At 36.8% G+C, this 14,905-nt stretch overlaps 1 protein-coding gene across 1 annotated transcript in view; it reads right to left on the bottom strand.

Annotated features, from left to right (window-relative positions):
- Window positions 1-223: 223 nt before the first annotated feature.
- YES1 (YES proto-oncogene 1, Src family tyrosine kinase) overlaps window positions 224-14,905 on the bottom strand; it is a 51,060-nt gene continuing 36,378 nt past the window's right edge. The window contains exons 3-12 of the mRNA XM_048289378.1: window positions 13,028-13,127; window positions 12,259-12,357; window positions 9,130-9,233; window positions 8,895-9,044; window positions 8,516-8,671; window positions 8,062-8,241; window positions 5,746-5,822; window positions 5,261-5,414; window positions 4,592-4,723; window positions 224-3,805 (exon numbers count right to left, since the gene is read on the bottom strand). Of these exons, the coding sequence (XP_048145335.1) occupies window positions 3,597-3,805; window positions 4,592-4,723; window positions 5,261-5,414; window positions 5,746-5,822; window positions 8,062-8,241; window positions 8,516-8,671; window positions 8,895-9,044; window positions 9,130-9,233; window positions 12,259-12,357; window positions 13,028-13,127 (1,361 nt within the window). The 3' untranslated portion in view covers window positions 224-3,596. The remainder of the gene's footprint in view (window positions 3,806-4,591; window positions 4,724-5,260; window positions 5,415-5,745; window positions 5,823-8,061; window positions 8,242-8,515; window positions 8,672-8,894; window positions 9,045-9,129; window positions 9,234-12,258; window positions 12,358-13,027; window positions 13,128-14,905) is intronic.

Raw genomic sequence — 14,905 nt, 5'->3', positions numbered from 1 at the left:
GGACTTCAGCAGTTATCTACCCAGACCTGCTTATGGTGCCCAGATCAGCTGTTCCAATCTAGCCCTAAATTCCTTAAGCCAGGTGTGAGAATTTGAGTCTCCTGCTTGCAACATACTGCTTAGCTTACACTGAGTGCTCCTGTGGCTTAAATCCAACGTGACCGTGTAGCTCTAAGTGAATGTTGGGGGAAAGTTGGCACAAATACAAAACATCTACAGCATCTCCATGGAAAACTTAAAAACTGAGTTTATTGAATAGATGAAAATAAATAACAGAAGTGGGGGCTCATTAAGTTTACTTCTTTATACTCATTTATACTTATTCCAGCTGTAGATAATGTGTTTTAGAATAAACAATATTGTAGATGACTGTGGATAAGACAGCATTCCGCTTTGTTTCAGCCCATCAGCAAACTCTAGAAGTCTTTCTTTAAACAAAAAAAACCCCAATCAACCAAAATAACCCACCAAACCCAAAACCCCTCCAAACCTTTTCAAGGCTACTTTTCAGTTGTAAGAGCTACTCACAAGCCTGGTGAAATGACAATTCAGTGGTTTCAAGGATAAGAACACGTAAGGTTCTTTTCATAATGCTTTATGCTAAAGTAGGAATGTACTTTATCTAAATAGTAGGATCGTACACATGTTTTATGTTTGGAATTTTACTCAAAAATACTATGAAAATATTCTTAAAATACTACAACTTGAAACAATGCATGACAAACAGTCTGCAGGCCTAGCATGCAGAATGGGAATCACAAGGCTCGGATGGACAACAGGGAGGAGTACAGATTACCAGAAATTACATGATTGTTCTCATTAAAAGTAGTAAAACATTAATTACATTACAGGAAATACTAAAAATACAGTAAACTTTGCAGTTTGTAGGTTCTGTAAGAAGAATGGTTTTTAGTGCTGCATTAGTTATTACTGAAACTCAAACAGTACTAGCCCCTTGATCTACAGTGGCACTGTATATACATGCCAGGATCTGCACTTTGAGTCGTTTGTTGAGACAGGTAACATTCAATGAGGTTGAGATAAAACATTGGCTATCACAAGAACAAATGTATAAAGTTCCCTGAAAAATTGGACAGAAGTGAACAGTGGCTGCTAATCCCACACAAAGCAAGAGGAAGGATATGTGCTTGCCTTACAGCGTGGCAGTGACTGCCAGCTGAGAGTTTAAGTTGGACGTGCTCTCACAAGAATCCCAAGTCTGTCTGTCTGTCCGTCCACCACGGGGGTTTGTTTTAAGCCCAGGCAGAACTGTTCTAACCCATTCCTGCCAAGGACCTGTGAACCGGTCTAGAAAATATCTCCCTTTTAACAGCAATAATGCACCATGAACTCACAATCCTGCATGGAAGTACATTAAAACAATTTACAGAGGATAAAAAAAACCTCATGAATCTTTTATTCCTGTCCTTCTCCCCTCAATGTGAAGGCTACTCTGCTTTTGGCCCCCTCCCACCTTCTCCCCTCCCCCACCTCAAATAAGCAGATGCAATCAAGGTGAAATTTATTTTGAACCAATTCTGCAAAACAGTTCAACAATGTCATACTTTATAAAAATACTTAGTTACATAATTAAACTTATTACTATTTATATAAAAAGTGTGAATGTGAATTTTAAACTCTGTTAGGGTAAGAACCACATCAAGGTCTTCAGGTGAAACAAATAAATTTTCATAAACATACAAACTCTTTTGGAGAAGTTTTATAATACACAACCATTTACAATGAACATGTTCATTAAGTTAGTGTTTTATTCCTTTACTATACAAGTGTTATTACAATGAACTGTTCCATTCAGTAATTAAAAATCCATACAACGCCAGTGTCATTTTTGGCATTTTTTTGTTATGACTGTATTAATACATAAACTCATATGATTGTGTTATTAATTTTAAAATATTTAGAAAAATTAAAATTTCATAATATTTTTGGGTTTTTTGATTATTTTCTGTGTGTGTTTTTTTGTTTTGTTTTTGTTTTTCTTACAGAAAGCCCTTTTAAAATTTGATAACCACAGATGTATAGTTGATGAGCAACGATGAGGGAAAATGAAAAATCATGGCACTGTTCCTACACAGATCTGTTTGGTAGTTGGATTCAATGTAGTGTAAACGCATGAATGTTAAGTTTAGTACCAGAACTATATTACCAGCTTTTCTGAATTCTTTTGTTGGATAGCTTTACAATGATAATATGAATTCCAAGCTGGTAACTAAGTAAGAGTGTTTCAAAATTAAAGTATGTAAGCTTGATCAGAAATTCAAGAACCTCATGCAAATTGTTGCGTTAAAGACATGACGTTATTGCTTGATATGTCAGTAGCCAAAGAAAATAAATCTAGATGTAGTGTCAGCTGGGCTGAATGCCAGCAAGTTTCATCACTTGGACAATATTAAATATAGTTTAACCCTTTAGTTTTTAAACTTTCACATTTTCTTTTATTTTTAGTTAAATAATTCTGTAGGAAGGGCAGAAGTGGGAAGAGCAACTGCATGTAAGTGTGTCTTAATAGCCAAGACAAGCAAAAGTGCAATCAAATCCCTGAACTAGTGACAGATAGCACTTGTGGCACCCACCTTCATTAACACTTACAAGCCACATACAACAGTACCAAACCTCTCTGAAAAAGGACTAAAAAGTGGCCATTTACCAGCTTCAGTCTTGCTTTCCCAGTGAACTTTGTTCAGGTAGTCTTCCCATACAAAATCTTGCTGTTGCACTGGAGCTTTAAAGATTAAAGGCTTTCCCCCGTGATTGTATTACATAGCTTCAAGTTCAAATATCATCATACTTTATCAACACAATTTTATAAAATATTGCCTCATTTTCTAGTTACCTTCATTATTCTTAATTAGCTATGCAGAAAGAAAAAAGGAAAAATCTCTCATGCTACTTTCCAGTTATATTAATACAAGTATTAACACAGTGCATTATGCTCTCTAATCTCACTATTGAGGTCTACCATTTAGATCAAGTTTCTCATTCACTGTTCCAATTTCTCTTTTTACCTGCCTACCCTAATTAAGTCCATGAAAGCGGAAGCTTAAAGATCAATACTATAAATCAAGTACAGTTGTACCATCTTTTGTTTTGTGGGGGTGGGGGCACACACATGTAGTTTTAAACACAGGGAGTTTTACGGAACTGGAATAGAATTGCTTGGTCCCACAAAGTTCTTCTGCTTTAACAATGCCTTATCCCAAGATCACTAATTCCAGACAATTCTCTCATTAGTAGAATGATTAGCAAATATTGGGAGAATAAAGGATTTGAAACATTGTTTTTTCTGCTATTGTTCACACCAACACTTATTTTTTCTGCCCCGTATTTTCAGTAAGCTTCCTTTGGACCCTGAAAATAAGTTGGGAAAGAGGAAAAAATAAAAACATGTCATTGGTAAATCAGAGTATAACACTTTAAAAGTGGTTTTGTGCAACTGCATTATGAAATTCCAGTTTGCCATTAAGAGCATGCAAAGTAGCGAAGATTTTCTTTCCTGTGATTCCTTAGAGACTTCAGGAATTCTTTGCAAGTCTTTTAGATTTGGCAGATTTGTGCATGTTATATAGACTGTTGGCTTATAAATTGTCTCCAGGCTGGTACTGTGGTTCTGTAGCAGTAAAGTAGTCCTCCAAGAAAGACTGTATATACTCAAATGTTGGTCTCTCATCAGGGTCCTTCTTCCAACACAGTTTCATTAACTCGTGGAGAGACTCTGGGCAGCCTTGTGGACAAGGCATCCTGTATCCACGTTCCACTTGTTCCAGAACTTCTCGATTCACCATTCCTAAAGGGAAAGCATATTAGCTCTGAATGACATTATGCAAAGAACAGGTTCCCAAAGTTTTTCTTCAAGAATCTCTTCAGCTGCAAGGCATGTGGTTCTGTGAGAACAGAACCTTTAATGAAAATGCTTTGTAGTGAATGAATTTTTTACAATTTTGCATTAAATAAGTTTTCTGAAAATTACTTTGGTACACTGGTAATTCCTCAATACCTGGTCCTTATTCCGTATGTACGCTTTCTCCCTTTCCCACTGCCTTGGACCTGTCCTTTTAGAAAGGAGACTCAAGCACAAATAGCTTCTCCCTGCCTTAGGTTCCACTCAAGGACCACTTAATTTGAAACCAGGCCAAGAAAAACGCTTTATATATCCCTAACAGAACTGCCTTACAAATTCCAGACCCAGCAAAGTATCTGTTGAATATGATTAGTTTCAAAAAACTGGTTTAGCAGGTTCAGTGTACTGATGCTCTCTGTTGCCTGGGAAAATGTCAAAAGTAGAAATATCAGGAACAGACAGATAGGAAACATAAGGATACCCACTAATCTGAAATAAACTGTCAGTCACATTTAGAAGTGCTATTATCTTAAAACACTTTAAAATATGCAATATTTAATCTGAAAATAAAACAAAGTATCTTTGTGAACAAAGGAACAAGTGAGGTATGCCTAAGTTTTTGTCTCTGCTTGTCAACTGTGGGCTCTGAATGAAAGCAAAAAGTACAAAAGGTAACTTCAGAGGCACAGAATACAACAAAGAAAAGAAAAATCCATTAAATTTTCCTGTTACCTGGATATGGCACTCTCCCCTTAGTTACCAGCTCTGTCAGTAAAATTCCAAATGACCACACATCCGACTTGATTGTAAACCGACCATACAACGCTGCTTCTGGAGCGGTCCATTTAATTGGGAATTTAGCTCCTACAAACATTGGAAAGAGATTCTCAGTTTTCTCTTACTAATCCATAATTTGCTTACACTTCAAAATATTTTGAAAATAATACTGCACTAAAAACAGTTTTATACTTTGCTTTATTGATAAAATTCAAGGTGGTATTGGTGTTTTAATATTTCTCAAACTAGGGCATAAACTACTGGCTACAATATCTGGAACCACTAAAGACACCTGAGAATGTGTTAAATATGTTTCAAAAAGTGAACCTGATGAGCAACTTCTCTGGAATCTCATTTCTCTTCGAACTGTAGCATGTTTATCCCCCAAAAATAATTAAAAATGCTTTTTGAAAACACAAACAAACCGCCACATAACTTTGAACAAAAGAAGTTTACTAGGACTGCACTTAGGTGAGGGGGTCACCTAAACATAGCTGTGAAAGGACACTTACATGCATGATATTTATTCATGAAGACACAATACACAGGCATGTTCTGCTAAATGTAATAGTTCTAAGCAATTAAAAGGCAACCGGTCTTATTAATTAAATTAATTGGCCTTACCTTGTCTTGCAGTGTACTCATTGTCCTCTATTAACCTTGCTAAACCAAAATCTGCTATTTTACACACGAGATTGTCTCCTACAAGAATGTTAGCTGCCCGGAGGTCCCTGTGGATGTAGTTCATTCTTTCAATGTAAGCCATGCCATCTGCAATCTTAAAAAGAAAGTGTTATGAAAGGTTATTTTTCATGACTATATACATTTATCCCAAGCACTGAGCTGCACCCCTTTACTTTAGCTCCATTCCCATTGTGAAAGTATAGAAGTATATATAGCATTGCAACCCAGAGCTCTGCACTGATTAGTGTGTCTGGCTACAGAGTATCTGCTAATTGCAAACCAGACTGTTTCCTTTCTGACAAATTAAAACCTGCAAAAGAAGGTGTAAGACAGAGCAGCATACAATAGCCAGAGCATTCGATATTTATGTTTAGTTGATATCTGATATCTCTTCTCTAAGCACAAAATACAGGTTTTTTTGGTACCTGAGCAGCCATGTCAACCAGCTGTGGGAGTTTTAAGTATTTCCCTTCCCCTTCTTTAAGGAAGTCTAGCAAGCTGCCTGTAAAACATGACACATTTGGGGGGGAAGGGGGAGAAGGAAGAAAAAACCAAAACATTAATTTGACCTGAAAACACAAATGAGATTTTTTTCCTAGACATTATAATTGACACATTTATGTCATGAAATCCGTATTTGAAAATCCATAATTTACCAGAATATGTGACCCAGTAACGAAGCCCATGGTTACCTCCATGCTGGTAACTGGTTAGTGCAACTCTATCCAAGTGGTTTGGAATCCACTTCGATAATGCAGATAACTAAACAGTAATAAATCAGACTGCTGTTTTTGGCAATACATTAGAATTTTTCCAATGTTGCTGGTATCAGTGTTCCTCCTAGCGGGACTTTCTTCCACTGTACGATTTATAATTACAGAACAAAAAAACCTCTATGCCTTACTTACATTTTTCTGCCACCCCCAATCATATACTAGAGAAATTATTCTCAAATTGTTGCATTTTCTTTCTTACAGGGGAAAACAAAACTATCTTCCATTCTTTATGATACCTTATTTTCTCTCATTTATATAATGCAATTGTACCCAGAATATTACATGAGCAGCATCTGAAATCAGTTCCAAGGACCTGTGCTTCTGTTAAGACAGCAACCTTTACGTGTGCAGTAAAGCTTTGTCTCTACACAACAGCTTTCCCTACAGGTGGCATTATGTCATGAGATGAACGCACATGACCTCTTTCCTAAGAAACTGCTGAAGATTGGTAACTAATCAGCCTTGTCACAGTCAAAATTACAGCAACAAAATTACAAGTGTGGCCATGATGGGGAAAGAAACCACTTGATTGCATATCCTGAAGTGGATTCATAGCAGTAACTCTGAATTAGATTCCTCCAACATGACTTTAGTGACTTGCTGTACTTTTGCATAGTGAAAGTGAAAATGTGGCAGACTCCCACTGCTGCTGCTGTTTGCTGTGTGTGTTTGCACAGACTTTTTCTGACCTTGGTTCATGAGATCAAAGGACTGAAGAGGAGCAAAGATTTCACACTGATCTCTAGTAACCTGTCCATGTTGCAAAAAAAAAAAAAAAAGTTGGATACTTTGCAGTTTTTACCTGTTTCTTTTCCTTGTAAAAGGGGAAATATAAATAAAAATAAATTGTTCTACTGCCTTAGAACAAAGCAGTTCTATGGTTTTTTTTGTAAAATGTGAGAAGTTTGTCAAAGGTAAGCAATAAGAAGCTTCTAATGGCATTTAAAATCCATAATTTAGACAAATTACAATTCTTTACTTCTGCTTTTGCAAGGTATCCAATTCTGGTATTAAACTTTGCTTTTCTTTAGACAGACAGTTATAAATTTCTTTTTTCCTTACTGCCTTGCTGAAACCTGACAATGAAAACTGATTTTGCATGGCACGTTTAGATCTAAGAGACTGTCTAGTGTTATTTAGGAACAACAATAACACAGGAGAACTTTTTATATTTTCTGTTCCTTTTTACATTTTTAAACTAATACAACCCTTTAAAAACCCCATCCAAGCAGGAAAAAGCAAACCCATACATTTGTGGCGCCAAACTGAACACAACTAGCCATTCCCTTGCTTCTGTATCTTATGACGACAATAAAATTTCTCTATGAGTTGAAGTCTGCATTTTATGAAAAACTGAATAATTGACTTGAAAATCTGCTGCTTCTTAACACTAATATGCTTATGATGTTTATTTCTACATTCTGCCTAGATCTCGAAAGCTCTGTTTCAGCAGCAGGGGGAGGGGGAAATGATATGGAGCAAAGGAAGAAGGATGAAAGACTGAAAACAAGGGGATAAAGGAGGGAGTCTGCAAAAAAAACCCACTCAACCTTTTTAAAATTTACTATTACACTGCTGGGAAAGAAACATTAAAAACCCCAAAGCCCAACGTGTTTTGTTGATAGCATGTCTACAGGCAGGCATAATCCCATAATGATATTCCCACCTATACTGTTCCATTTAAATGTGACTGACTGTACACACTAAAAATGACGAGAAAAAAACCCCCAGTCTTATACTTGGAAGATTGGCAAGGGTGACACAGATGTGCAAAAAATCATGCCTCTGCCCATGATCTAAATCAGAACTGCTCCAAGTAGGTCAAGCGTTGTTCATTTTCATTTAATCAAAATTAACACTTATACTCCAGTTATCTTATACCTAGCATTAATTAAACATTTGATTTACTGCTGAGGTCTTAAATAACCTTTTAAGTGTAGTATTTCTAACTGTCCTGTCACACACCTTTTGTCATGAATTCAGTGACGATGTAGATTGGTTCCTCAGAAACGACGGCGTACAGTGGCACAAGCTTGTCGTGTCGTAGTTTCTTCATGATCTGAGCCTCCTGCAGGAAAGCTTCTGGCATCATAGTACCAGGTTTTAGTGTCTTGATTGCTACTTTTGTGGTTCCATTCCAGGTTCCTAAAGAAACAGATCAGGTTTTATTCCCCACTGTAACAGTGAAGAGATTTTCTGCTGAAACTATTTCTTTGCTTCTGTTTTTTTGGCTAACAGAATAATCATAAACTAGAACTATACTGAATATTAATTTTACAATTACATGCATGATCATAACTGGTATTCTTGCCCTTCATTTCTTTATGATATTATCTTTTCAGATCCCAATACTGATTTACTTAAAATACTATTAAAACTTTCACAGGAACAACCGAAATGTGTCACATTAAGCTCTTACCCATCCACACTTCACCAAAACATCCTTGGCCCAACTTAACTTCCAGCCTCAAAGATTCTCTAGGAATCTCCCAGGCATCTTTTGCTAGTCCCTGTGTTTGTGGTTTCACAGTGGGACACACAGTTGTTAGCTTATGACACAGCCCATCGGCATGTTCTGAAAAAACAGAAAAAATAGTTAACAGCTTCACAGTTAAGCAGGGGTAAGACTGTAACAAAAGCAACATCCTAAAGTTGATAAAAAGAACTAGTCCATTTACTTTTTATTGAAATCAGAAATAAATTTTATAGTTGTGAATTTTAAGAATAAGTTATGTACACAGTCCTTTTTCCTCACAGTAGGCACGGGGTAACATTGGGACACTGGAACTTGGGCTTACCTCTGTAGTGTTTCACCAACTTCTGTAGAGATTCAAATTGTGCTCTGGTTGTGATATAGTATCCACCATTGTCAAGTTTCCTGATTTTGTAGTGTTTTACATTATCACCTCTGACCTCATCCCAGTCACGTATAGAAAGGGAATAAGCACCTAGGAAACAAGGCACATCTGGTTCTTCAACAAAATATAAAATCACATTTAATGTATCTCGCCAACATAACAGACACATACATACCTTTAGTGGTTTCACTCTCTCTTACTAAGAAAATACCACGCTGGTTCCCAGGATTTAAAAGTAGCCTTTCTGCATCCTTCCTGCCCATCTTACCAAAATACCACCTAGAAAATTTAAAAGGAAATGTGTAAATAAAAGCTTCCTATACTTTGGAACTCATACAAGCAAAAGATTTAGAAATCTCAAGCATTGACTGGACTACTAATATTCCAAAACAGTTACTGGGCTACAAGTATCCCAAAGATCAGCAAAAGCAATGACATCCATATAATCAAAAGATGAAGATGACCTATTTCTACATGACTCTTGTTTCTACAATTTACAAAATACATGTAAAGAGGCCTATATCTACAAATACTATGGTTTTCTGCTGGTTTAACAATGGAGATCAACATTGAAATGAACACCCTCCTCAGGTTAAGTTTATAGGCCAAGATGAATCAGATGACACAATTTGGCAGCACATTCAATGCTGCAGCAGCTAAAACTCTCTTCTTTAAGCAGTTCTGGCTTTGTTAGAAAACAATATTTAATGCAAAGTGGGTGTGCATAAATATCATTGGATGACAGGTTCATTGAGGCTGGAAGGGGCCCTTGAAGTTCTCTGGTCCAGCCCCCTGCTGCAAGCAGGGTCAGCAGTGAGATCAGACCTAGTAGCTCAGGATGTTGTCCACTTCAGGCTTGAAAACCTTGAAGGACAGACCATCAACCTGGTGCAACCTGTACCCCTTCCTGGCTGTCCTCAGGATGAAAAAGTTTCTTAGATTCAGCTGGAAACTCTCCTGTTTCAGTATCTGTTGCTTCCCATCTTTTTCTACCTCAGTAGAGGGAGCACTTTTTTCTACCGATCATTTAGGAGCAACCCTATGGTAGGTGTCATTTACTTCTCTATGAGTAACATTTCAAATTGCTGAATCATTCTGATATCAAAAAGAACACAGATGTTTTAAGACTTGCATTTTTTCTTGCCTTCAGTTCTTTCACAAAAGGAGTTTTTTCTTCTACACTCCCACAGCATGCTCATCCTGATGAACAGCCTGCACACAGCACTGTCCTGAGCCAGTGATAATTTTAAGGTCCATCTTCATATGAATCCCCAGACTCAGGAATAACACTTATTTCTAACTACATTTTATTTTGATTAGGTGGCTCAGAAGTTACAAAGTGATGCTAAGTGTAAATTTTTGTCTGTCACTGTCTTACCATCAAGCTAATTTGGCTTCATGAGTGATGGGAAAAGTAGTATTGAAAACTGCTGCAAAACAATGGCTTTGTGGGTGAAACATTTTCTGGGGAAAAAATGTAGACAAAGATGGATCACTTTGTTGGCCATGAACAGAATGGCCTGTGCAATCACATGGGAATTTGAAACTTATTCTTACATTTTGTTGTATTTGCAGTTTGACTGTTGAAGGAGATGTGCAAAGTTAGAAATGGGTATGAGAGTATACATGCTGAAGACAATTTGGATGTAACCTATAATCTTACAGAAGCAAACTTGAATCCTAGTTCATAACTCCACATGAAAATGCCTCTTCCCTAGACTACTACAACAATTTACAAACTACATTGCAAAGTGCTGTTTTATTTCACTACCTATAAAGTAATAGTAAGGTTGAATTGCTTTCTTTTTTAGAGACAATTAAATGTTTATATTATGGTGTCATTAAAAAAGCACACAAATAATATGGATCCTGTCACAAGCAGTTTCTGCTACAAATGCCTTCAGGCTTAGAAAAAGCCACTTAGACAAAATCCTAGCAACTTGGGGCTCTGTACTGCTTTTGCACTGGTAACTCTAATTGCAGTCACAACACAAAATCTACAAACACTATCAAAGCATAGGGCTAACAAACTCTAAAAGAAATGAACTGTATTCCAAATGCTGTGGGGATATTTCCTAAAATTAGCACTGGCTCTTTAAAATAAACACTTTTTAAAAGCTTCCTTATTCATCACCCTTCACTCTCACCTCTAGTCATCGCATAAACCCATTACAAATCCCACCACTCTGTTCTGTCAGTGTTTAGGAGCCATACTTTCTTTGTAAAGGGCTATCATTTCCATTTTATCAGCACTGCAGTTGTAATGACATAAGCTTTTATTGCATAGTTTAAAAAAAGGAAACCTTTGCCTTTTTTTTCCAAAAAATAAACAAGAGTTAGTAATTTTAAAACCAGATTAAACTCAAGGGTGTAAAATAACGGAGCATCTTTGATGTAATCATATTTTAATAGCAAAGAACCAAGTGAGAGCAGCAGCAGCAGCATGCTAAAGTCTCAGCTTGAGATTCAGGAAACATTTGAACATCAGGCACTTTTCCCAGACGTGCAGTAGCAAACAGAGAAGTGCACAGATCATGTGTCAGAGAACTGTTATTGTCACTATCATGCCTGTATATTGAAGCAAGAGCTGTATACAAAGCAACTTTGTATTTCTAGTACAACAAATACAATCCCTTGGAACAAGCCTAACTAAACTAAAACTGTACTCCAACCTACAGGTTCCACAGTCATTTCATGTGATTGTCGAAGCACTCCAGGATGTTAGTAAATAAATGTTAGTAAATAAATGTAGGAAGTACTGGTACACAAAGCAGTGTAATTTTCCAAATTCATAGCAGTCCTTAGCATATAAAAAAATTTTGTCACCAGAAAGTTATTACAGATTAATAGATTAGCAATAATTGTGCATGCAAATGCTTTTTTAGAATGTAAGGTTAGCTCAGACCAAGGATACAGCTGATCTTGACTCAGGGTTTGGCAAGCAAAAATAAGGATAAAAACCTAGAGTTGATGGTGTGTGAACTCTTTAGCTAAAACCCATCCATTTTTGCTTTACATGATACACCAGGTGTGTCCTTCAATTTTTATCACTCTTGAATTCTCCCATCCTTTCTCCTTTAGCCCTGCATGTAAGCAAGCAGGCATAAAACATCCGCATGAGTGTCCACCTCATGCTTACTAATAATTATACATTTGACATAATCCAAGTAGCATTGCTTTCCCTTCATTAGTAGTATTCTCCTCCTTTACCCTGAAATGTTACATATAATGAATTAAAAACTAGTATCACCGCAGGGTACAAAGTGTAGAAGGACAGTAAGATTGACAAGATACAGCGTCTTACTCTTCTGCTTGAATGGAGTCTGCAGGAGCTACATAATTGCTTGGGATGTAGCCTGTCTTTCCTGTAGCAATGGACCTTGCTTCCCACCAGTCTCCTTCCCTGCAATGAAACATTAATTACCTCTTCCACATACAAACAACACATAATTCCGTAGCACCTGTAATGTACTCACATATGAAAGGCAGGTAAATTTAGGCAACATGTTATTTTAATTATGAAGGCATCTAAAATAGTTTGTGCTGCACCTACATACCTCTCATGTTATGAGCAACACAAATGCCTCTTAGTGGAATTTAATATTTTAAAGATTTGGGGCTTTTTTTTTTTTTAATGTAAAACCAAAATGCTTTATGGCAGAGACGTGTAAATAAACATCTGAGTTGTCTAGTCTTCATCTGCCTCTCCAGATCAGAGAGCAACTCCAGGTGCAGAGTTTGGGATGGAGAAGTACATGCCCTCACCTTTGCTTCCCCAAAGGGGTAGCTGTGCCTTGCTAGGGCAGGGAGGGGAAGGAAGTCACACAACCAAGAAGAGGCCACAGTTGCTACAGTTCTACATCTGCACCCAAACCCTGATCTCAGGCTGAAAAGTTACTGTCTTAGCAGTATTATACATTGCAACCCCATGCTTGTTGAATATTGAATGCCTTAAAAAAACAAAAACCAAACCAATCTACTCTTCACTGAAATAGGATATACAGATCTCCAAAAGAACTGAGGATCTAATTATTCCCAACAATGCAGTGAAGTCTGTGAATGAGAACACTTACGTGTTATTTATTATCTGGAACCGTTCGCCTTTCTTAAATGAAAGGTCATCTGTAGTTCTAGCTTCATAATCATATAAGGCCACAAATACAGTAACACCACCTTAGAAAAAAGAAAAAAAATCTCATAGGATATAGCAGTAATGTTCCAACACTTGATTTAAGGACTTGTGTGTAAAATAATTGATCATTTTTGATTTGGAAGCAGCAAACACTCTGAGTTGTATCTCATTTTGGAAGCCAGATCAATAATCTGCTCTTTTCTTAAGGCAGAGCAATGCCTATAAACAGATATTCTGAAAATATGCTTCCACACCACAAAAGGCCACTAGACACATCACTGGAACTACATTAACAATTACAGCACTTATATACAGAAACCTGCATGATGCATCATCAGTAAAAAAAACCCCCATAGCTTCTTTATTAAGCTTGCTTCTTGTTAAGAAATGCAATTCTGGAAGAACCCACACCACCACAATGGTGAACCATCAGCCACTAATTTTCACAGAAGTTTCTGTTGAATTTAGCCATAAATAACTGATGCATTCCCAACTTTTTGAGGTTACACATCAAGACCTACTCAAGGAACTGAACCAGAAATAAAAGTATTCTCTTAGGGACAAAGACATTTCTCTGCTTTAGCACTAATGATTTTTTTGATTCCACCAGGTCTCCCCACTAGTGATGCAGACCCTTGCTGAGGATGATCCATCAGAGAACAAGGACCAAGACAAGTCATGTGAGGAACAGCTGCACTCCATCAACCCTAAGGAATATGCTTTCCCATCCCACTTCTGGTATAGGGCACGCTGTTGAACATGTCCCCCAGATAGGACAGATGTGAGAGAGGTGGATGGTAGGAAGGCTTCTACACTTACCAAGAGGAAACCTTCTTCTATACTTTAAAGAACTAATCTATAAAACTGGGCTAAAAGAGGAAGAAGGAAAGGAGAACAGGCTGTTTGAGATGTACAAGCTACTAGCAAAAATAAAGAACTATGTACCATAACTAGGAGAAAGTTAAAATAGAAAACCGCAAATAGACAATTCAGGAAGATTTTTTTAAGCCCTAGAAATGCTATTTCTCATCTAACGAACATTTAAGAAGCTTAACGATGGTCCAAGCAATAACACATTTTTAAATACATAACACTACATCTCTAATACGCACATATATATGTACCAGGATATACATGTCCACCAAGAGAAACATGTTCCATCTAATTTTAGATCTCACAGTTAATATGGCAGTGATCAGAAAGGAAGAATACATAATGCAATGGGGATAAGTCTATATGCAATATTCTTTTGCAATGTACACTGTCTTAAGAGCTCCTGATCACCTAAATATTTTCATTTGATTTGGCATCTTCCTGTGATTACTGTCTCTCAGCAGGCCTCAGCTGGAAATGAATTTACAGTTCCACTAGGAAATACAGAACAAAAATCCCCACAGGGGGTTAGAGTAATTGAAGGCTTTTTTAAAAGTGTGATTTATAAACTGAAAATGAATTAAAATATTCCTTAGAAGTTAGCAGCTCCTAATTTAATTAAAAATCAAAACAGTTCTACAAATTTTTGCCTTTATTACTACATTATTTTGATGACACAAACTGATATGTGGAGCAAGAAAATTGTGAGGATACAAACATACTCACACAAACAGAAAGCAAGTGTTATGGAAATAAACCATCCCCAGAGAGTTCTTCTGCAGATGAACACAATCAATACTCTCAAGTCACAATATCACAAAAATTTTTAACTGCATATAAAGAAACTGGGAGACTCCATGAACCTCGAAAAACTTCAGCTACCATAAAACCTCTTTTTGTTCTCAGTCACAAGCGTTGTTTTTTCATAGCAAAGAATAATAAAATA

This window comes from Corvus hawaiiensis, chromosome 30 (genome assembly GCF_020740725.1).
Source record: "Corvus hawaiiensis isolate bCorHaw1 chromosome 30, bCorHaw1.pri.cur, whole genome shotgun sequence".
NCBI lineage: Eukaryota > Metazoa > Chordata > Aves > Passeriformes > Corvidae > Corvus > Corvus hawaiiensis.
This window is presented reverse-complemented; position numbering and strand designations above follow the sequence as displayed.